The 18,863-nt window shown below is 36.7% G+C and overlaps 1 protein-coding gene across 26 annotated transcripts in view; it reads right to left on the bottom strand.

Moving 5' to 3' along the window:
• The window catches only part of LOC108026765 (glutamyl aminopeptidase), a 502,322-nt gene that overhangs the window by 303,223 nt on the left and 180,236 nt on the right, over window positions 1–18,863 (bottom strand). For 24 of the 26 annotated variants that reach the window (XM_050890150.1, XM_050890129.1, XM_050890136.1 and 21 more), the window contains 3 exons: window positions 3,737–3,882; window positions 3,514–3,664; window positions 2,760–3,454 (listed from right to left, as the gene is read on the bottom strand). The exons of 1 other annotated variant lie outside the window; for it this stretch is intronic. In XM_050890150.1, the coding sequence (XP_050746107.1) occupies window positions 2,760–3,454; window positions 3,514–3,664; window positions 3,737–3,882 (992 nt within the window). Of the gene's footprint in view, window positions 1–2,759; window positions 3,455–3,513; window positions 3,665–3,736; window positions 3,883–3,948; window positions 4,095–18,863 lie in introns of all 26 variants that reach the window. One more of the 26 variants, XM_050890134.1, reaches the window with a different exon arrangement.

The following is an 18,863-nucleotide window of genomic DNA, read 5'->3' as shown; positions in this document are numbered from 1 at the left end:
GTTTTTAATGTTCAAATATTTGCACAAGTCACTTATAATTAAATTTTTCTTTTCTGTTCCCATGTCTTCATTGGACCGTACTTCAAAATAAATGATTCAAAATTTGCTTAAGCGACAATATTTTGCGTTCTTATGTGCAACTGGTATGGCAACTAGATATTTTGATAAGTTACATATAAGCGTGACTACATATTCATTTCCATTTTCTGATTTTGGTAGTGGACCAATAGTGTCCACTTCACTCTGTCGAAAACATTAATAGGTTATCAGTTATGGTTAATGGAGTGTCTGTATGCTATATAGGGTCTAATTGTAAGCCAATCTTCAAATGGCTTGAAGTCTTATTGACAGTTGTATTTTGTAATAAAAGCGATTCCTAACATTTCACCGCATCGTGTGGAATTATATATTTAGTCGTCTGTATTTCAATAGAAACTAGACCGTTGGATTTGGTTTTTTCTTGAATTATTCCTTTGGTGTCTATAATATAATTATCTTGGATGTCGTGAAAGATAACAGAAGTTTTTTTTTTAATTGATATGTCTGCACATGTTCTACATCTGAACATAAAAAAGTTTCCCGATGTACTCTGACAATGTTTTGGTTGTTGTTGTTGTTGTTGCCTCGGTTCGAGTTATTACGGTCTCTATAGTTTCCTCTATATGACGAGGCCAAATCCTCCATTGTCATTCTGGTAGTTGTTGTGGTTGTTATGATAACCACGAAAGTTGCCTCTTTAATTTCCATGTCCGCGACTTGCGCTGCGCTGTTGATAGTTCTTGTAGTATAGGACAGTGTTTGACTTCTGTGTAACTATTTACAAATTTAGATACGGCATCGTTCATAGTATTGAAAGTACCAGCTTGGATGATAAGTTTTACCTTATCGATTGTACCATTTTTAGCCATGGCTTTTACTGCATGCTGAGTGGAATAACTTCTGGCTAATTCTAGAGGTAATCCGTCTGTTATATATGCACATTCTAAAGCTTTTGTTATCTGCTCAACCTCTTGTGTATACTGGTAAGCAATTTTATTGCGTTGCTGGAGATTTTGCCTTGAAAGTTGCCTTTTAATCTGGAAATCACTTCACTAATTGTTGTTTCGTTTCCGATTAGATTTCTGGCGACACCTAAATTTAAATTGAAGGCCCCCACTACAGTGGTTGATCTTTCATATCAAAACGAGTAAGTGAAAACTGGTCCTGTCAGAATTTCAAAAGAACTCAGGACTCCAACTCATGAAACTACCCAAGCTTATTGTCTCCTTTTTCACGATCGAGTAAAGGAAATTGGTCTTGTATTCGAAAAAGATTCTAGCTTGAATAATAGTTTTTTAATAGAATCACCACATGACTTTGCTTTGCTAAATACAAAATCTCGAAAGACTGTAAATTGTTTAACCAATAAGCATCACAAAATGTTTTGGAACGATAGATAAAACAGTTTTCCACAAGTTCGAGAGTATCTGAGGACAATTACAAACGGAAACCCGATTATTTGCAAGGGTGTTCAAAAGAAAAGGTTTTTGAACAAGTTTTTTGGGAATCGTCAGCTCAATAATATCGAGAAAATGGGCTGTCTATCATTAAACAGGTTTAAGGGAAACTGGTGTCCATATTGTCCAACATACATATCTTAAATGCGGGGTATGTGTTCTAAGCAAAGCATAAAATATTTTGAATTTGTTTTTAAAGTAGCACCAAAGCAAGAAAATATTATTAAATACATCATTTTAAAGTTGAGTCTAGATGTGTAAAGAGCTACAAGAAAACAAGATTAATTAAATGAGATTTAATGAGGAAATTGTCCAGTTCATCAAACAATTTAAAGGACTGAGAAATGGTCAGCACTTTCAATACCTCCTAAACGCAAAAACTATGCTAATGAAGCAAGGTGGACATGATCTGAAAACTACGAACTGTGAACTGTGGTGAACACTTTACATTTTCTAAACTTGAATTAACATCAGAAACGTCCGCTTGCCTCTTTTATGCAAATCGGCGGAACGTAGACAAAAATTTTTTTTTCAATATATAACAAATCATGTTTGCAATACCAAAATATTTAAATAAATGTATTATTATGCTACAAAAGAAACTCCCTCTGAATTTTTTTTCGAGTTTAAATTACAGGTATACTTGTGAGTTGTCGCGCGGTGCTTTCAACTCAGTGATCTTCTCAATGAGTGTGCCCCTCGGACATGTGCGAGCCATAAGGTCATTGGCATGCATCCCTTTTATTGCGGTCAGGTAATGGACCTTTTCGGGTAGCTCTGCCTAATATCTTTGAGACCCTTTTGTGGAAAGGAGGGAATCTTCGACAATTTACCAGTGAAACTTTTTGGGGCGGAATTAAAAATATGGAAACATTTCCCACATTCGAGAATCCATAAATTTTGAGATTAATTTAATTTTAAATATTTTTGATTTCTGAGCTCTAAGCTCTAACATCGGACATGTTTCTCAGGGATAAAAACCGTTGGTTATGCTAATTGTCCCAGAGCCCGCGCTCACTATCTTACTTACTTGGCAAAATTTACTTATCAGATAAAATCAGTTTGTTACACAGCCCAGGGAAAACCGGTGTGGACGTGGGATTCCGCGATAACATTTATCTAAGGACTAGGCATCGATACCTTTCCTTCTCCTTGCGAAAAAAGAAAACGGTTTTAAGTGGTCAACAACTTTTCAACCTCTCTCCAACCAAAAGCTAAAATAGTTTAAAATTATCATTAATAATATGTGATATATATATGTACCTTGTATATATTGGTATATGTTCTCTTTTGTCTTCTGTCCTTAGATAAATCGACAACATATTCCAATTTTGTTGATCATAGTTAACCGGGAAAGGACCGATTTCCTCTGGATTTGCAATTATAAACATATTTTTGATTGGCATGTTTGAAATTTGCAATTCCTTTGTCTTATTCATCCATATGCATGGACAATATTTTGCAAAATTTAAAGTGTCTTGCCGTGCTAGCGCAATAGGTATCCACCAAAGCATTTTATCCTGATTGGGTACATCATGAGGCCTTTCCCGAAGATACACTTTTTGCTGTACACTTGCAGTTCCTGAGTTGTAGTCTCGATTAATAGTGATGAGTGGAAGCCGATCGAGGTTTAGCCAAGACTCAACAATATCCAATATACTAAAAGAACTATCAAGCACTTCATCTTCTATTGCTTGCTTAGAAAGTGTATTCCAAAGGTCAGATGCTTTATACGCTTTACTTTTAAAATCGCTAATAAATCGATGAATTCCAATTTTAAAAGTTCTTTCTCCTAAAGCGAGCCTAAGCATTCGAACAATGAGCTCAATTTTAGAAAACCTGGACTCGTGCTTCATTCCTGTTAAACGAGAGTGGGGATACCTCTTGCTTAATTCATAGTACAATGAGTAAAGAATCGTCATGGGATATTTTCCATTAAATTCTACTCCGTCATTTATCTTAAAAATTTTTTTCATTAGGTTTAGCCATACATATATATAAGTACAACACAACTTACGTCAAGCATGATTTCTGAGGCTATATAATTAGCAAGCGCTTTATTTACAATGTTATCAGTCCACCAATCGGGTGTTATCCATATTCCAATCCACTGATAAACAAGTTCTCGACACATGGCAAAAACACCAGTTTTTAATAATTCAGACTCTCTATAAGTACCAATAAATTATTTTTCAAATCAAATTTTAAGACAGGTAAGACAAGTAAAAATGTATATGTACCTTACTATTAGAATGCCATATGTACTAGCAAATCGAACTGTATTTAGATCTGGTATGGCAATTACATCAACCTTTGCAGTTGACAATGGTGTATTCAAATATTTGTTTATCGCTTTATATGCAGTAGTAAGTTTGTTTTGGACATCCTAAAATGAATCGCAAAAAAAATAAAATTCAAATTTTAATACAGGCAAGTAAAAATGTATATGTACCTCACTATTAGAATGCCATATGTACTAGCAAATCGAACTGTATTTAGATCTGGTATGGCAATTACATCAACGATTGCAGTTGACAATGGTGTATTCATATATTTGTTTATCGCTTTATATGCAGTAGTAAGTTTGTTTTGGACATCCTTAAACGAATCGCAAAAAAAATAAAATCCAAAATATATTTACTATCAATATCAATCAATATCAATAATAATTTTATAAGGAGTATATTCTTTTATTAAATCTCGGAAATTTTTGAATCTAAAGGAGTTAGACTTGGCATATAGACTCCCGGGCTTCTCGCGCAGCATAATTGTTTCAGTTTAACCTATTGCCAAAACGCTAAAATCTTTCAGAAATATCTGTCTGAAATAACTGAGGTGGCGCTTTACAATATCGTTTTGCGTATCTGATGGGTATCTGATAGTCATTCATACGACAATAGAGCTTTTCGATGTCACAGTTTCAAAACTGTTTATAAATTTCCACTACGCAGGCAATACAAGAATCTGCTCCGATACTCAGCCTAAGAAAAGCAAAAGAAAAATCAAGATAGATAAGCTGATATTGTGGAGGGCGGAGAAACATCGATGTTTTCGAAACATTGGTAACATCAATGTTTACCGGGGCGACATCGATGTTTTTTCATTTAAAAGTACATAGAGGAAGATTGACAAATTTTAAGTACACACAATTTTTAATTTCACTCTAAATTATTTACTTTATTGTTATTTTAGTTTTTTTTTTTGTTGATGTTGGTGTTAGTGTGGTGGTACTTAAACATGGACAGATTTTTGAAAAGTAAGTATTAGATATATAAATATATACGAAACATCGATGTTTTTCGCCGTGAACATCGATTTTTCTCCACGTCTACTAGAGCCACTTTTCACCTGTTTCAATATATGTATGGTAATGTGGGCGGTAGATGGATTTAAGAGTTGTGGCTATTTGTGTGCGTGGAAAATTTTAGGTCAATAATCAGAAGAATAATCGGTAGTTAAAAGTTTTTTTGTAACCGCATCTTTTGGCATAGTTTTTCTTTTGTGTTTTTATGATGTTAAAAGTAGGAGAGAGTGGTATAAGGGTAGTAAAAAAAAATTTGGTTAAACATAGCAGCTATAATTAGAGTTTAATCACCTTGAAAGTTGTTTTTATTAACCCTGTTAGCCTCTTATTTTGGCTAGAACTAAACACCACTTCGAAGTCAATTGAAAAGCCTCCGAAAAATATCCCAAAATGTCAAATTACTTTTCAAACTATCCTTTCATTTCTGTATAACTGCACCACTGGTACAATAAAAGATTTATGTATATGTCGCATATTGTTTTGGAAATTCAAATTATAATGATAATTTGTTGGTACACTCTTGTTTTACTTCTTATTGTTTCTCGGTTCTTTCGTGCGAGACGGATACGCAATTCCGTCAGCGTAGTCTGGGCGTGGGCGTGAGTGAGACAAATAGTGTTCGTCATAACTCACCACACTATGCGTGTGTATTCGAGGGTAAAGGAAATGAGAAGGAACGAACGTGAGTTCGAGCGGCAGACTAAAAAGTGAAGCTGGAGATCATGCCACGCGCCAGAAAACGCTTTGCCGAAAATCCAGTCGAGGACTTTGATACTGGATCTTCGTCATCAGAAGTGGGATTACCTCCGTCTCCATCCAATGACGCAAATCTCCTAGCAATCCTGGAATTGCAAAATCGTAATTTCGCCGAACTGATAAAACAAGTGCAGTGCTCTCAAAATGAGCCAAAAGATATTAAAGCCATTGCACTGCCAAAGTTCAACCCCGATCGTGCAGAATCAGACGCGCTGTCCTGGTGTTCAACAGTCGACTACATTTTGTCTGAAAATCAGCTCGTGGGTAGCGCTCTTGTAATGGCGCTCAGCAAATCACTGGAAGGCACCGCGTCACACTGGCTCTCGCAGACATGTTTTCCGGGCATTACATGGACGCAGTTCCGAGAATTATTTTTGCAACATTTTTCTGGAACGGAGACTTTGGCCGCCACCGTTTTGAATTTGCTAAATGGACGCCCAAATGAAGGCGTTGTATGGGAGCAGAATGGTCACTTCCCTTATGGCCCGCTGGAAGTCGCTCAGCGTCGAGCAAATTGCAGTATCCGTTACGTTGGCACACGCAGCTGAAGTAGATAAAAGATTGCTCCGTTTGGTTTTTACCACGGATATCCAAACCAGAAACGAGCTGCATCAGGAACTCAAAGCCTTTTCGTTTGACGCCAGACAGAGCCAACAGAGAGACAACGTACCAGTACTACAAGGAAAAAGAATCAGCGCTATGCCTCACATCACGTGTTACAACTGTGGCAAACCCGGCCACAAGAAGGCGGAATGTCGCTTTAACGAAGAGACAACCCAGCGCCATCAGCCCCGTAATCAACAATCTGGATATACTGGAGGAAGAGATCGATCATCCGTCATCTGTTGCAAATGTGGAAAAGCTGGACATGTATCTACTGTCTGCCCGGATCGTCCGCCAGTCAAAAGCAACACCATCAAAGATGTGAACATATACACCGTACTTGAGCCCTTAGGAACTTTACTGCAGTCTGGTGAGTCGTTCCAATTTTACTTCGACTCTGGAGCCAAATGCTCACTCATCAAAGAGACTGCATCGCTGAGATTATCAGGCACTAGAATAAACAACGTAGTGACATTAAGAGGTATATGTGGTAACACCGTTTGTAGCACTTTACAGATTATGGCAAATGTTTTGATTTATGAGCGTTCACTTGAAATCTTATTTCACGTAGTTTTAGATAATCATATTAAATACAAAGCTTTGATTGGTCGTGAAATTTTGAGCCAGGGCATCGGCGTGACAATTACATCAAGCGCGCTTACTTTATTTAGTGAAAAGTCTATATTACCTGTCGCAGTCTCCGAATTTACTCCTGACCTGGCCGATGTTGACACCGATTTGCATGGACCAGATAAAGATAGACTGCTATCAATATTACAAAAATTCTCAAATTCGTTCATTAACGGTATTCCACAGAGCCGCGTGATTACGGGACAGCTAGAAATTCGCTTGATTGATCAAAATAAGATGGTTCAGATGCGCCCTTATCGTTTGAGTGTAGAGGAAAAAGAAAAGGTTAGACATTCTATTCAAAGGCTGTTCGATGCGAACATTATAAGACCAAGTTCCTCTCCATTTGCGAGTCCGATGTTACTTGTCCGAAAGAAAAATGGAACAGATCGTCTCTGTGTTGACTATCGGAATCTTAATGCCAATACTGTTTCCGACAAGTATCCGTTGCCACTTATATCGGATTAGATAGCTAGGTTGAGTGGGGATAGGTTTTTCACGTGCATTGATATGGCCAGTGGTTTTCATCAGATCCCAATACATGCAAACTCTATCGAACGGACGGCTTTCGTAACTCCAGAAGGACAGTACGAGTACTTGGCTATGCCTCTTGGGATTAAAAATGAGCCTTCGGTATTCCAAAGGGCTATTAATCGTGCCTTAGGTGATCTGGCTTATAAATATGCCATTGTTTATATGGACGTTGTAATGATAGTCGCACGTACAAACGAAGAAGCTTTTGAGAGATTACAAATCACCCTGCAAACCCTAGCCGAAAAAGGATTTTCTTTCAACATAAAGAACGGTTGCTTTCTAAAAACTTGTCTCGAATACTTAGGTTTTGAAGTTAGAGCAGGTGAGATTCGACCGAATCCTGGGAAAATACGAGCTCTAGTAGACTTACCGCCCCCGCAATCCGAACTCAACTGAGACAATTTGTTGGACTGGTCTCGTATTTTCGTCAGTTTGTACCTAAGTTTTCACAGTTGCTAAAACCCCTCTATATTCTTACTTCAAAAATTATAACATTTTTATGGAAATTAGAGCATGAGCAGATACGACAGGAAGTGATTCGAATCCTGACTAGTGAACCCGTTTTGACTATTTTCGATCCCCTATTTCCTATTGAACTTCATACAGATGCGAGTGCTGATGGCTATGGCGCAATTTTGTTGCATAAAATCGAACACAAGCCTAGAGTTATCGAATACTTTAGTAAACGGACCTCGCCAGCGGAATCGCGTTATTATTCATACGAACTGGAAACACTTGCAGTTTACAATGCTATTAAGCATTTTCGCCATTACCTACAGGGTCGACATTTCGTCGTGTTTACTGACTGCAATTTGCTCAAAGCCTCTCGCACAAAAGCAGAACTAACCCCGAGAGTTCATATGTGGTGGTCATACATGCAATCTTGCGAGTTTGATATTAAGTATAGGCCAGGTGAAAGAATGGCTCACGTAGATTTTCTGTCCCGAAATCCTATATCAAAAGATTGCGTCATGTCAAAAGGTACAATGGAAAAACATATAGATTTGACAGAGATCACTGACAATTGGTTGTTAGCTGTGCAGCAACGCGACGAGGAAACGTCGTCTATTGTTTCTAAATTGCGTAGCGATGATCTTGCTGAGGATTTTGCCAAAACGTATGAATTAAGGGCAGGAACACTATATAGAAAAATTCAAAGGAATGGGAAAACTCGTTGCCTCCCTATTATCCCAAAGCCGTTTAGGTGGTCTGCCGTTAATAATGAGCACGAGTCCATTATGCACCTTGGGTGAGAGAAAACCCTTGAGAAAATGTATGAGTATTATTGGTTTGAAAGGATGTCCAAGTACGTTCGCAAATTGTATTACATGCAGACTGTCAAAATCTCTATCTGGCAGGGTACAAGCTGAATTGCATCCTATACCCGTGGCATACAGTCCACATGGACCTTACAGGGAAGCTTAGTAGTAAAAATGATCAGAAGGAGTATATAATCGTATCAATAGACGCGTTTACGAAGTTTGTCTCTTTGTCCCATACAGTGGGGCTGGATACAGAAAGTTGTATTAAGGCTTTAAAGTCCCTAATATCATTGTTTAGTGTCCCTTCTTGCAGATCAGGGACGGAGTTTTTCTAGTACAGCATTCCGTAATTTCTGCTCTGTTATAAAAATAGATTTACATTTGATCGCCACAGGCGCTAGTCGGGCCAATGGCGAAGTAGAGCGAGTTATGAGTACTCTAAAATCTATGCTAACGGCGGTTGAGACAGGTCGGGGGTCATGGCAGGATGCTCTTTGCGAGATTCAACTGGCTCTTAATTGTACTCCCAATAGAGTGACTAAGGTAAGCCCTTTAGAAATGCTTATTGGCAAGGAAGCAAGGCCATTTGGTCTCGTACCTATTGTCGAAAAGGAAAATGTTGTTGATATTGACCAAGTTAGAGAAATGGCAAAGCAAAAAATGGAAAAGAATGCCTGTTATGATAAATCTAGATTTTATAAATCTAAGGCCACTATTATAAGACACAAGGTCGGTGACTACGTATTGCTTAAAAACGAAGAGCGTCATCAGACAAAACTCGACCCTAAGTTTAGAGGACCATTCTTAGTGACCGAAATATTAGAAGGAGATCGGTATAGACTTAAGGCGTTAAATAATAATAGGACATATAAATATTCTCACGAATTTTTGAGACGTATGCCAGGGAAGGGGATTGCCACAGAATTGGATGATGAGTGTGATGATGAAGAAGCCTTGGAACTTACTGATGAAGGTGGTTATGGAGATCAAGCCGGTGAGGGCTGATAAGAATGATTTTGAAAAAGAATGAAATTTTTAAAATGATCGGTGAATTGTTATTTGGCCGGCTTATGAATCAAACTGCGAGCTATTTATGATGGCCGGTTTGCCCAGATATAAGCTGTGGGCTAAATGAACACACCTATTGACTGGCCAGTTTATCTTATGGATGACTGTGTGCTAGTTGATGACATGGTTTTTGTAAACTAATGAAGAATATGATCGCTATATGGACTAAAAAAATTATAATATTTTGTTTGATTTTGATTTAGTAAGAAAAAAAAAACGTGAAACCATCTTGAACTTTATTTTTGTGTAGAAAATAAGAGAATAATTTTTGTAAACCTACACTCACGAGGACGTGAGATAGGTCAGGAAGGCCGTGTCGCATAACGATTATTTGTTGGTACACTCTTGTTTTACTTCTTATTGTTTCTCGGTTCTTTCGTGCGAGACGGATACGCAATTCCGTCAGCGTAGTCTGGGCGTGGGCGTGAGTGAGACAAATAGTGTTCGTCATAACTCACCACACTATGCGTGTGTATTCGAGGGTAAAGGAAATGAGAAGGAACGAACGTGAGTTCGAGCGGCAGACTAAAAAGTGAAGCTGGAGATCATGCCACGCGCCAGAAAACGCTTTGCCGAAAATCCAGTCGAGGACTTTGATACTGGATCTTCGTCATATACTTTAACAAAAGCAGGTAATATGAAGTGTTATATTTAACTATCCTTACCCTAGGAAGTGTTTTAAGTTGTAGCAAGACAAAAAAAAAACAAGAGAGAACTATATAGTCGAGTGTCTCGACTATTAGAAACTTACATAACTTTTAAATAAATTGTATTAAAATTAAGTTAAGATGACCTATCTATAGACCTAGAAAAAGTTACCATATATTGAAATAGCTGATAGATGGCGCTTTATAATATCGCTTTGCTGCTTTTATATCTCCATTCCGCTTTTAATCTCTTAAGCTGAGTAAGTGGTATCTAATAGTCGAGGCACTCTACTACAGCGTTCTTACTTATTTCATTTTTCTCTCCTATTTTTATAAAAATTTATTTTTCTACGTTTAATAATCGGATAAACAAGTTTTTTCTAACCTTAAAGTGCAATAATTACTAAAGAGTCCTTCGTAAATGTCGACATTTCGTAACATGTATTTACACATTTTGCGACTTTATTACTTATTAATAATTTTCAATCGGTTTCTTTTTAATTATTGCTCATTTGATATGAATTATTAACTGTTTTCCTCTCGTTTTGAAAAGAAGCGGCTATCGCAAATCGGAGATAAGTAATGAGATAACACCACTCGCAACATTTTTTTTCATAAACAACGCTTGCAATGGCAGCGCTGCATACCTTGTATCAGCGCGCTATAGCTGCTTGGTGCAGGAGTCTCCATTGTTGCCTATGATTATGCTGAGTTGGCTTACCGACCATGACATTGTGACGTGTTGAGAGCATTGGCTTGGTTTTGAATACAGCCCTCAACCAATAAAACGCTTAATACATATCACTTCTCCTGCACTTGCCGTAAATTTATATCTTTTTATAATTGACTGAACTCGAGGCCAGCTATAGAGAGTACAGTTTATTCTCCACCGTAATCATTCCACTAGCGAGAGCAGCGGTATACGAGGAGACCAAACCGGACGGATATGATTATTTAGTTATTCTCCACCGTAATGATCCGAGAGCAGTGGACTAAAAGAAGACCATACCGGGCAGATTAACTAAAGGGAAAAGATAATTGGCGCTCAACTAAAATTTTAAGAACTCACGCTCAATGTAACATGTAAGTTCTACTAAAAAACATCAAACCCAAATTTAAAAAAAGTACAAATTGTGTGTTAATGTATTTGATCTGGCCAAAGATAAACTAAACTAACGTAATTTATTAAAGCAACCGACAGAAACCCCCATATTACCCAGCGTCCGAATAACAACACAAATGTTGAGCAGAATAGAGAAAACCAAAAAAAAATTATTTCATTCTCTTTTTCAGATCTTTTTTTTTGACATCAATATGTTAGAGTAGTGCGATTTTTGTTAAATTTAATTCGAAATTTTTGAAAATATAAAAAATTATAATTTAATATAATATGTCATAAAGCCCCAAAGCTATAATTGGTTAAAATTATTTTTCCACCAATTTTCCGATCGTTCCTATGATAGCTATATGATATATTCGTCCGATTTTGATAAAATTTAATTCGGAATTCCAACTTATATACTATCTGCAATAGAAAGAACAAAGCTTTAAAACTGAGAGACTAGTTTGCGTAGAAACAGACAGACAGACGGACGGACAGACGGAAGGACAGACGGTATTTATGGGGGTTGGAAACATCTCTTTCACTGCGTTGCCAACTTCTGACGGAAATCATTATACCCTCTTTAAGGGTATACAAAATTTTTTCTGAAAATGGTATAAATTCTGAATGTACACCACTAGGGTAACTCAGAAGTGGCTCGACCTATATACGCTTTACTCGCATAATATAAGCAGTCCACTATGACTCAACCTCAGGATCAATGGAATGAACTGGGAACCTTTACCTTCTATAAGAAGTGTAAGGTCATTACCATAAACCATTAGCGATAGAGAACGCTGAAGTGAATAAGAACCGTGCGACGGTTTTGTTGTGTTCCTTCCGGAAAGGTCTAAGATTAGAACACGTTGCGCAGGGTAACTTTAAATTTGTAAAACTAAGAGGCGACGGTGATAATTATACTCTCAAATTTTATCCCGAGTAATAGGACGAAAATCAACGTATAAACAAACAAAAATGGGTGTTATTATTTCTGATTTTTGTGACGGACTATTAGCATGAAGCAGAATCCTGTGTCCAATGACAATCCTACGACAAGCAAGAATCCTACAAATAGTGAAATAGGTTTTTGCGAAGTTTTTAATACAAATTTTCCAAAAATTAAATGGTCGCATCATTTATGCACCAACTTGCATTGAACAGTTATCTAGTACACAAGGTGTATACGAACTGCGCAATCGCAATCGCACTGAGCCGTATTTAATCACAAACCGTAATAAAGTAATAATTTAGTCAAAGACGATCAAAAAACGCTTATCAATATCAAGTTTAATTTTAAACAATTTTGAAATTACTTTTTAATTAAAGCGAACGGGAACTACTGCCAAATTAATTTAAAGTCATTTGAAACAAAAATGCATGTTTTAAATCAAACACTGTGCCCAAATGGATGATTTATATGACTACATAAGCAATGAAATGAGTGAATTTCAAGAAAGAGCCAGTGGTTGGCCACCCGTTGAAATAGTAAGTTTGGAAATAAATATAAATAAATATCAACCCATAAGGGGGTCAAATTTTATTCCTTTACCGAACCACTTACCAAACAGAAGAGCCTACATCAATGGTAGAAATAATGATGGTTTTGCTTTAAATGGGAATTGATATTTCGCAAAAGTTGAACAGAATATACATCGATCCGCTGTATATAAACGTAAAGGTGTGCACAGCATTAAATAGAATATAAAACTGTAAATAGGCAAGTGCTAAATTTTACTGTGTTAAAACTTTTACCTTTTGGAAACTTCCAACACCGATCGATAGCATACAAACCATTAAAGAAAATAATCCCGAAATTGGTATACCTGGGTTGGGCCCATTATATTTTATGAATAAAAAACTGACAAAACAGTACACTCCATATATTTACTGCTTCTCGAGAAGGAAGACCATTTTCACTATGTTTGTTTTAAAAATATTTCAAAGTAACTACTAAATTAGAAATTAGATTACTCAGCAGACAAGTGACCAAGAGGAAAGTGCTTTTTTGTAATACCTGTCTTTAAAGTTTAGACGATAGCAACAAATTGGAAAAACCTCCCTTCCCTTCCCTTTGTTGTAAACGCTAATGATAGCTTGAATACATTTAGAACATATCAAGGTGAAGATTGTACACACATTTCATAGAGAGCATATATTGCAATTGCTTAATGTTATATGAAAATCATTAAATGGTAAAATAACCGCTAAGTCCACTAATTTCAGTCAGAGGTAAATTGTACTATATGCGGAAATTCATTCAATGATAAATCCAATAGTCTTTTAGGTCATTGCCGTTTGAGAGGCGAATATAGAGGTGCACGTCATAATGACTGTAACAGAAACTATTAAGTACCAAATTTGTTTCCAATATTTTTTCATAATCTCTCGGCTTATGATTGCCATTTGTTTGTGAAAGAAAAACCAAAAATTCTTGGTGAAATTTATCTTTGAATAAGAACTCCGATTTTTGGATTCGTTTAGATAGCTTAGCTAGTTATTTAAAAGAAGAAAATATCTATACGATAAAATCAATTTTACAGAACCACACAAATATAAAATGGTAAAACGCAAGGGTATATTTCCCCATAGCTATTTAAATTCAGTTGAACGATTGAAAGATACCCAATTACAGCCACGTGAAAAGTTTTATAATCAATTAACTGGTATGATTTAATTCAATCCGATTTTGAAATGGCTTCTTATAAAAGTCTTTGTCATCATCTGTTTGCAAGTTTTTTGGCTTTCTATGGGCGCATCGAAAGCGCTTTTCTTGTTGTGACACCGTCTCCTGTTTTGTTTTAAATAGCAACAGTCTATGCTTGCTTCGGATCAATAACAGTTAAAATATATCGATAGCCCTCATTATTTCACAATTTATTATTTCAATAAATCGGCTTGCCATAAATCATCGATTCCTTTCATTATCAAATGCCGCCTGAGAAAATGTCATCGTCCTTGTCTATGCAACTCTTCAAAAAGTTGTCTTTTATCCGCATTGAAGTTGCCACTCATTTTATTAATATTTCATTTAATATTTAATAGAATTGCGAGAAGCGATTAATTGAAATAGAACCTCCTCAAGACGTTTGATATTTAATTGTAATCCCTTTATACACTTTGTATAAATAAGATTAGAGTATTCATCATAGGTTGATTTTATAACATTTGCATTCTCAGCGACATCTATTTTAATTATTTTGCTGTTTATAATGTTAATGCTCTGTCGCATGTTTTTTAAATCAATATTGGGTTTTTATTTTCGATTTAGGAAATATTTTTTTAGACTTGCAACGTTTCCGGAACTCAAACTTGAAGAGCTTTCACCAAAATTTGTTTCGAACGAGTGTTTTAGCTCGTTGCCCGGTATGGCCGCCAGTATGCCGATGCAAGCCTTTTAAATGGCCTCTACGTCTGCATAACTCTTTCCTTTCATCGGCTAATGCATTTTTTCCGAAAAGGTAGAAGTCGCACGGTACAATATCAGGTGAATACGGGGAGTAGTTTAAAATGTTTAAAATGTGATTTTTGCTCAAATAGTCGGACACAAGCGTCTATCGATGGGACGGCGCATTATCGTGCATCGAACGCCAACTTCCATCTTCACGATATAAAATCAGCATTGTCTTCACTTTTGACGTCTCCAGGCTCGATTTTTTGGGTTTCAGCTAGTCCTGCGCCTTCCATTCAGCACTTTGGCGTTTTCGGGATCATATTGAAAACACCACGTTTCGTCACCAGTCACAATCTTGAAGAGAACGTTCGGGTCATTTTTTGCCTCTTTAATGATGTCCCTAGAATGTTGAATTCTGAACAATTTTTGGACGTCAGTCAATTTGTGCGGAATAAACCGCTCACACCTTTTGTAAGCCCAAATGTTCGATCAAAATGAGATAAATCGATGTTTTGGAGATGTCCATTTTCAATTTCAATGAAGATTTCGACTGATTTTTTATGAATTCACGCACAGTTTCGATGGAATTTTCGGTGATGACGGATTTTCGTTGGCCCACATGTTCATCGTCATTTATGTCCTCACGACCACTTTGAAAACGTTGAAACCACTCGTGCACTCTGCTACGGGATAGGCAATCATCGCCATAAACTTGTTTCATCAATTGAAAACTGTTAGCAAACAGTTTTATTAATTTTAAAACAAAATTTAATGTCGGCTCTTTGTTCGAAGCTCATTGTAGCAACGATGATAAAAAAAAAATGACGCTTAAAACGCAATTACCTCACTTTCAATAGATGAAATGTCATGAAGTTTTTACTGGGAGTTGTCGATAAACGATAACAGATTCTAACGCACCAGTTGACATATAGGCGCCACTAGGAGCGCTAGATTAAAAAAGTCCAAAGTTTACTTTGGAACTCACCTTGTATAGTAGTAATATTCAATAATTGAATACCCATAACTGTATAAACTTTTTTGTAAATTAATAATTCATTTTTATTCTCAAAAACTACCTTTTTAATATGAAAAGCAGTCCTACCGTCTGTTCACTCATTTAAAATAAGGCATTCCTCTGTAGGGGTATTACCTAAACAAATTATCATCATTGATGTTAATTAATTTGGCCTGATTAACTGTGCCTTCTCATTTCCTTTTTTGAGCTTGAGTTTACTCCCTGATTGGTTTGTACGATAATAGCTTGAATGATTAAGGTTTTGATAATAATTATTATTATTCAGCTTTAACTACTATTTTTCTGACAATTTTTATAAGTTTTTTCTTTTTATATTTGAAGAAATGGACCAACGTCCATTCGCTCAACAGTTTGTTGTTTTTGATTGGTATTCTAATTTTTGTTTTGCCAACAATTCCTATTATGTGACCAATTGTAAGTTTTAGTATTTGGCTTGGCATTTATTAGATTAAATCTTAAATTATTTCCCTGCTTTTGATTTTTAATTGTTAAGCCATAATACATGTTTGCAAATTGAGCACGCAAATGGTTTTGATTATATTCCCTGGAACTTTGCTAAAGCATTAGCCAAGTCCAGGTTTCTAATATTGAACCATTTAGTCCAGAATTAAAAATTCGTAGTTAATAGCTCGTTATTGTTTTGTTTGATTGCTTGGTCCTTTTTGAATGTCAATATAGTTTTGTACATTAGTAATGTAATTTTTTTCGGTTCATTATAATATTCAGTAACTGTCATTCTAGCCAGCCAAAGGATAGTTAATCAAGAACGTGGGTGTCGTTTATCATTATATGTGAAGGCTTAGCCACATGCAAAAAACTCGTCGCCAAAGCTCCCAGAATAGTTGCAAAATTCACTGGATAAGGTGAACATTTGTAAGTAGTTCAACGCTTACTGGCTGAAGAGTTGAATTTTAAATTCCTCCAATTGAGGTTGGGTTCCAACGAAGTTGGTTGTGTTTTCGCAGAATATCTGATTTGGCAAACTTTTCCGCCCGATGAAGCGATTTAAACAGAGAATAAAGCTTCTAAGGCTTCTACCGGAATTTTGCGCATTTTCTAGACGCCCGCCAACACGAATCAGCGTCACCGTGCGAGTTCCTATAGCTGATTCCGACAGAAAAGGTTTCAGCAATTGAAGATCTGCGCTGAGGACTTTATCCTTCTTTAAACCATCTATTTCCTTCCAATACGTTTGATTCTGAATAATTCCTACAATAAACAAGAACGAGTGCTGATACTCAGTTGTTAGTATTTCAACCGCTTGCGACACCCAGAGGTTTTTGCTTGCAGGGATCTTGTTAAACGCCCGAAACACGTAAGCTGTGAGTCGAAGAACACGATGATACAATTTACAATTTGCTTAAGGATGTTTTCTTTAGATTCGGTTCATTTGAATGATGAATTTTTTTCTTATTTCCAAATCCGCGTCTATGGTTTAGATTTTGTCAAACGACTGCGGCCAAAGATGTTTTTTAAACTTAAGAAAAGATGGTCCTGTAAACGAACTTGTATTTTGAAGATCGCTGACCTTGCATCCACGAGATATGATGTAAGCCGGATTTTCTTTTCCTGACATTGCGCCAAGAAATGTTCGATGATTTAGTTTAAATTCCTGACATCCGATTGGCTACAAAGCAATTTAATTGGGAGAAGTGCATAGTGAGCCCGTGTAACACGATTTTGGAGTCTGTCCAGAAAACAACCTTTTGTATGATTTAGTTTAAATGGTGCAGGTCAGGATACATCGATTGCCAACGATTTATTTATTTATTGTTGAGGCAATATTTCGTCCCAATCCAGTCCAATCGCTGTTCTATTTGGCTAACTCCAATTCGGCACAAGTCAGGATTCCAGTAAGTTGCTCAATCTTCAATTTTAAATCCTCAATGCAGTCAGCTCCCGGTCATCAACATTCATCTCTTTAGATATAATTTCAGATCCTAAAGAAAATTCTTTCCTATATTTCTCTGCTATGAAATACAAACTTCTGATGGCGAGAAACGGTGCACAAGCAAGTTCATATGTGGCAGTACTCACCTGATATAATTTAAACGGGTCAGAAATATGTGCCTCCACCAAATCTGAAACTGAAACTTACGGTTCTGGGGATCTACAATGAATTGCCGATACATTTTTGTTCTATCAGCTGTTAAAGCATGCCTACAAAATGCAAATGAAAGCAGGGTTAAGATAAGGTCCTGCTAAACTGTAGGTCCAACCATTAAAATGTTATTTAATGATACTCCTGTCGTCAAAAACTACGCGCAACTTTGTTGTTGAGCTGTCTGGACGCATTACAGTGTGATGCGGCATTGCATATTCTCTTCTTCCTCTGATTCTGGAAACGATTCGATTTCCCAAAACGTTTTTAGATTTTTATTGAGCTATTGGGACTGCGAGATTTTGCAACATTAGCCTTCGCACAAGATTGTGGAATGTCAATTACTTGCCCACCAATAATCCAGCCGAGTGTAGTGTTAAGTAGGCATGGCAGCCCAGGCCCCAGATTTTCCGCTAGTGAGAAGTTCGCAGAATGCCTGGGTGCTTAGTAAAATGTCATTTTTTTGTGGTTTAAAAAACAATGGGTCAGCCAAATCTATTGCACCACGTTGATGATCCTATTTGAGTGGCAGTTTGAATCAATACTATTGTCTTGGTCATAGGAAATTGCAATGACCATTCGTCAGTAGGCAAACGTGAGCGTATGGTCGTCGAGACTGAGAACTGCTGTAACATTTCCTATATCAAAAAATTAAAAAGTTGTAATTTGTTGGCCAAAGTATCTGAGATATAGTTAATTTCCGAGCCAGAATCAAGCAAGGCCTTTGCCAGGTGGAACTTTTCGTATTTATCCTGGATAAGAACTATAGCGGTTCGGCTAAGATTGCTCCATTGTCTGTTCTACATTTGGTTGAGAAGTTTCTTGTGTTTTACTCCTGCGATGTAAGGAAGACTGGTGCAACCCGCGACAAGTCCTACAGCGAAATTTTGAAGGAAAGTCAGCTGCGATGTGGCCCTTATGAAGACAGTTTTA

This window comes from Drosophila biarmipes, unplaced genomic scaffold (genome assembly GCF_025231255.1).
Source record: "Drosophila biarmipes strain raj3 unplaced genomic scaffold, RU_DBia_V1.1 ptg000017l, whole genome shotgun sequence".
In the NCBI taxonomy this organism is placed as follows: Eukaryota; Metazoa; Arthropoda; class Insecta; order Diptera; family Drosophilidae; genus Drosophila; species Drosophila biarmipes.
Note: the sequence above shows the minus strand (reverse complement) of the source record. Positions and strands in the feature narration are given on the sequence as shown.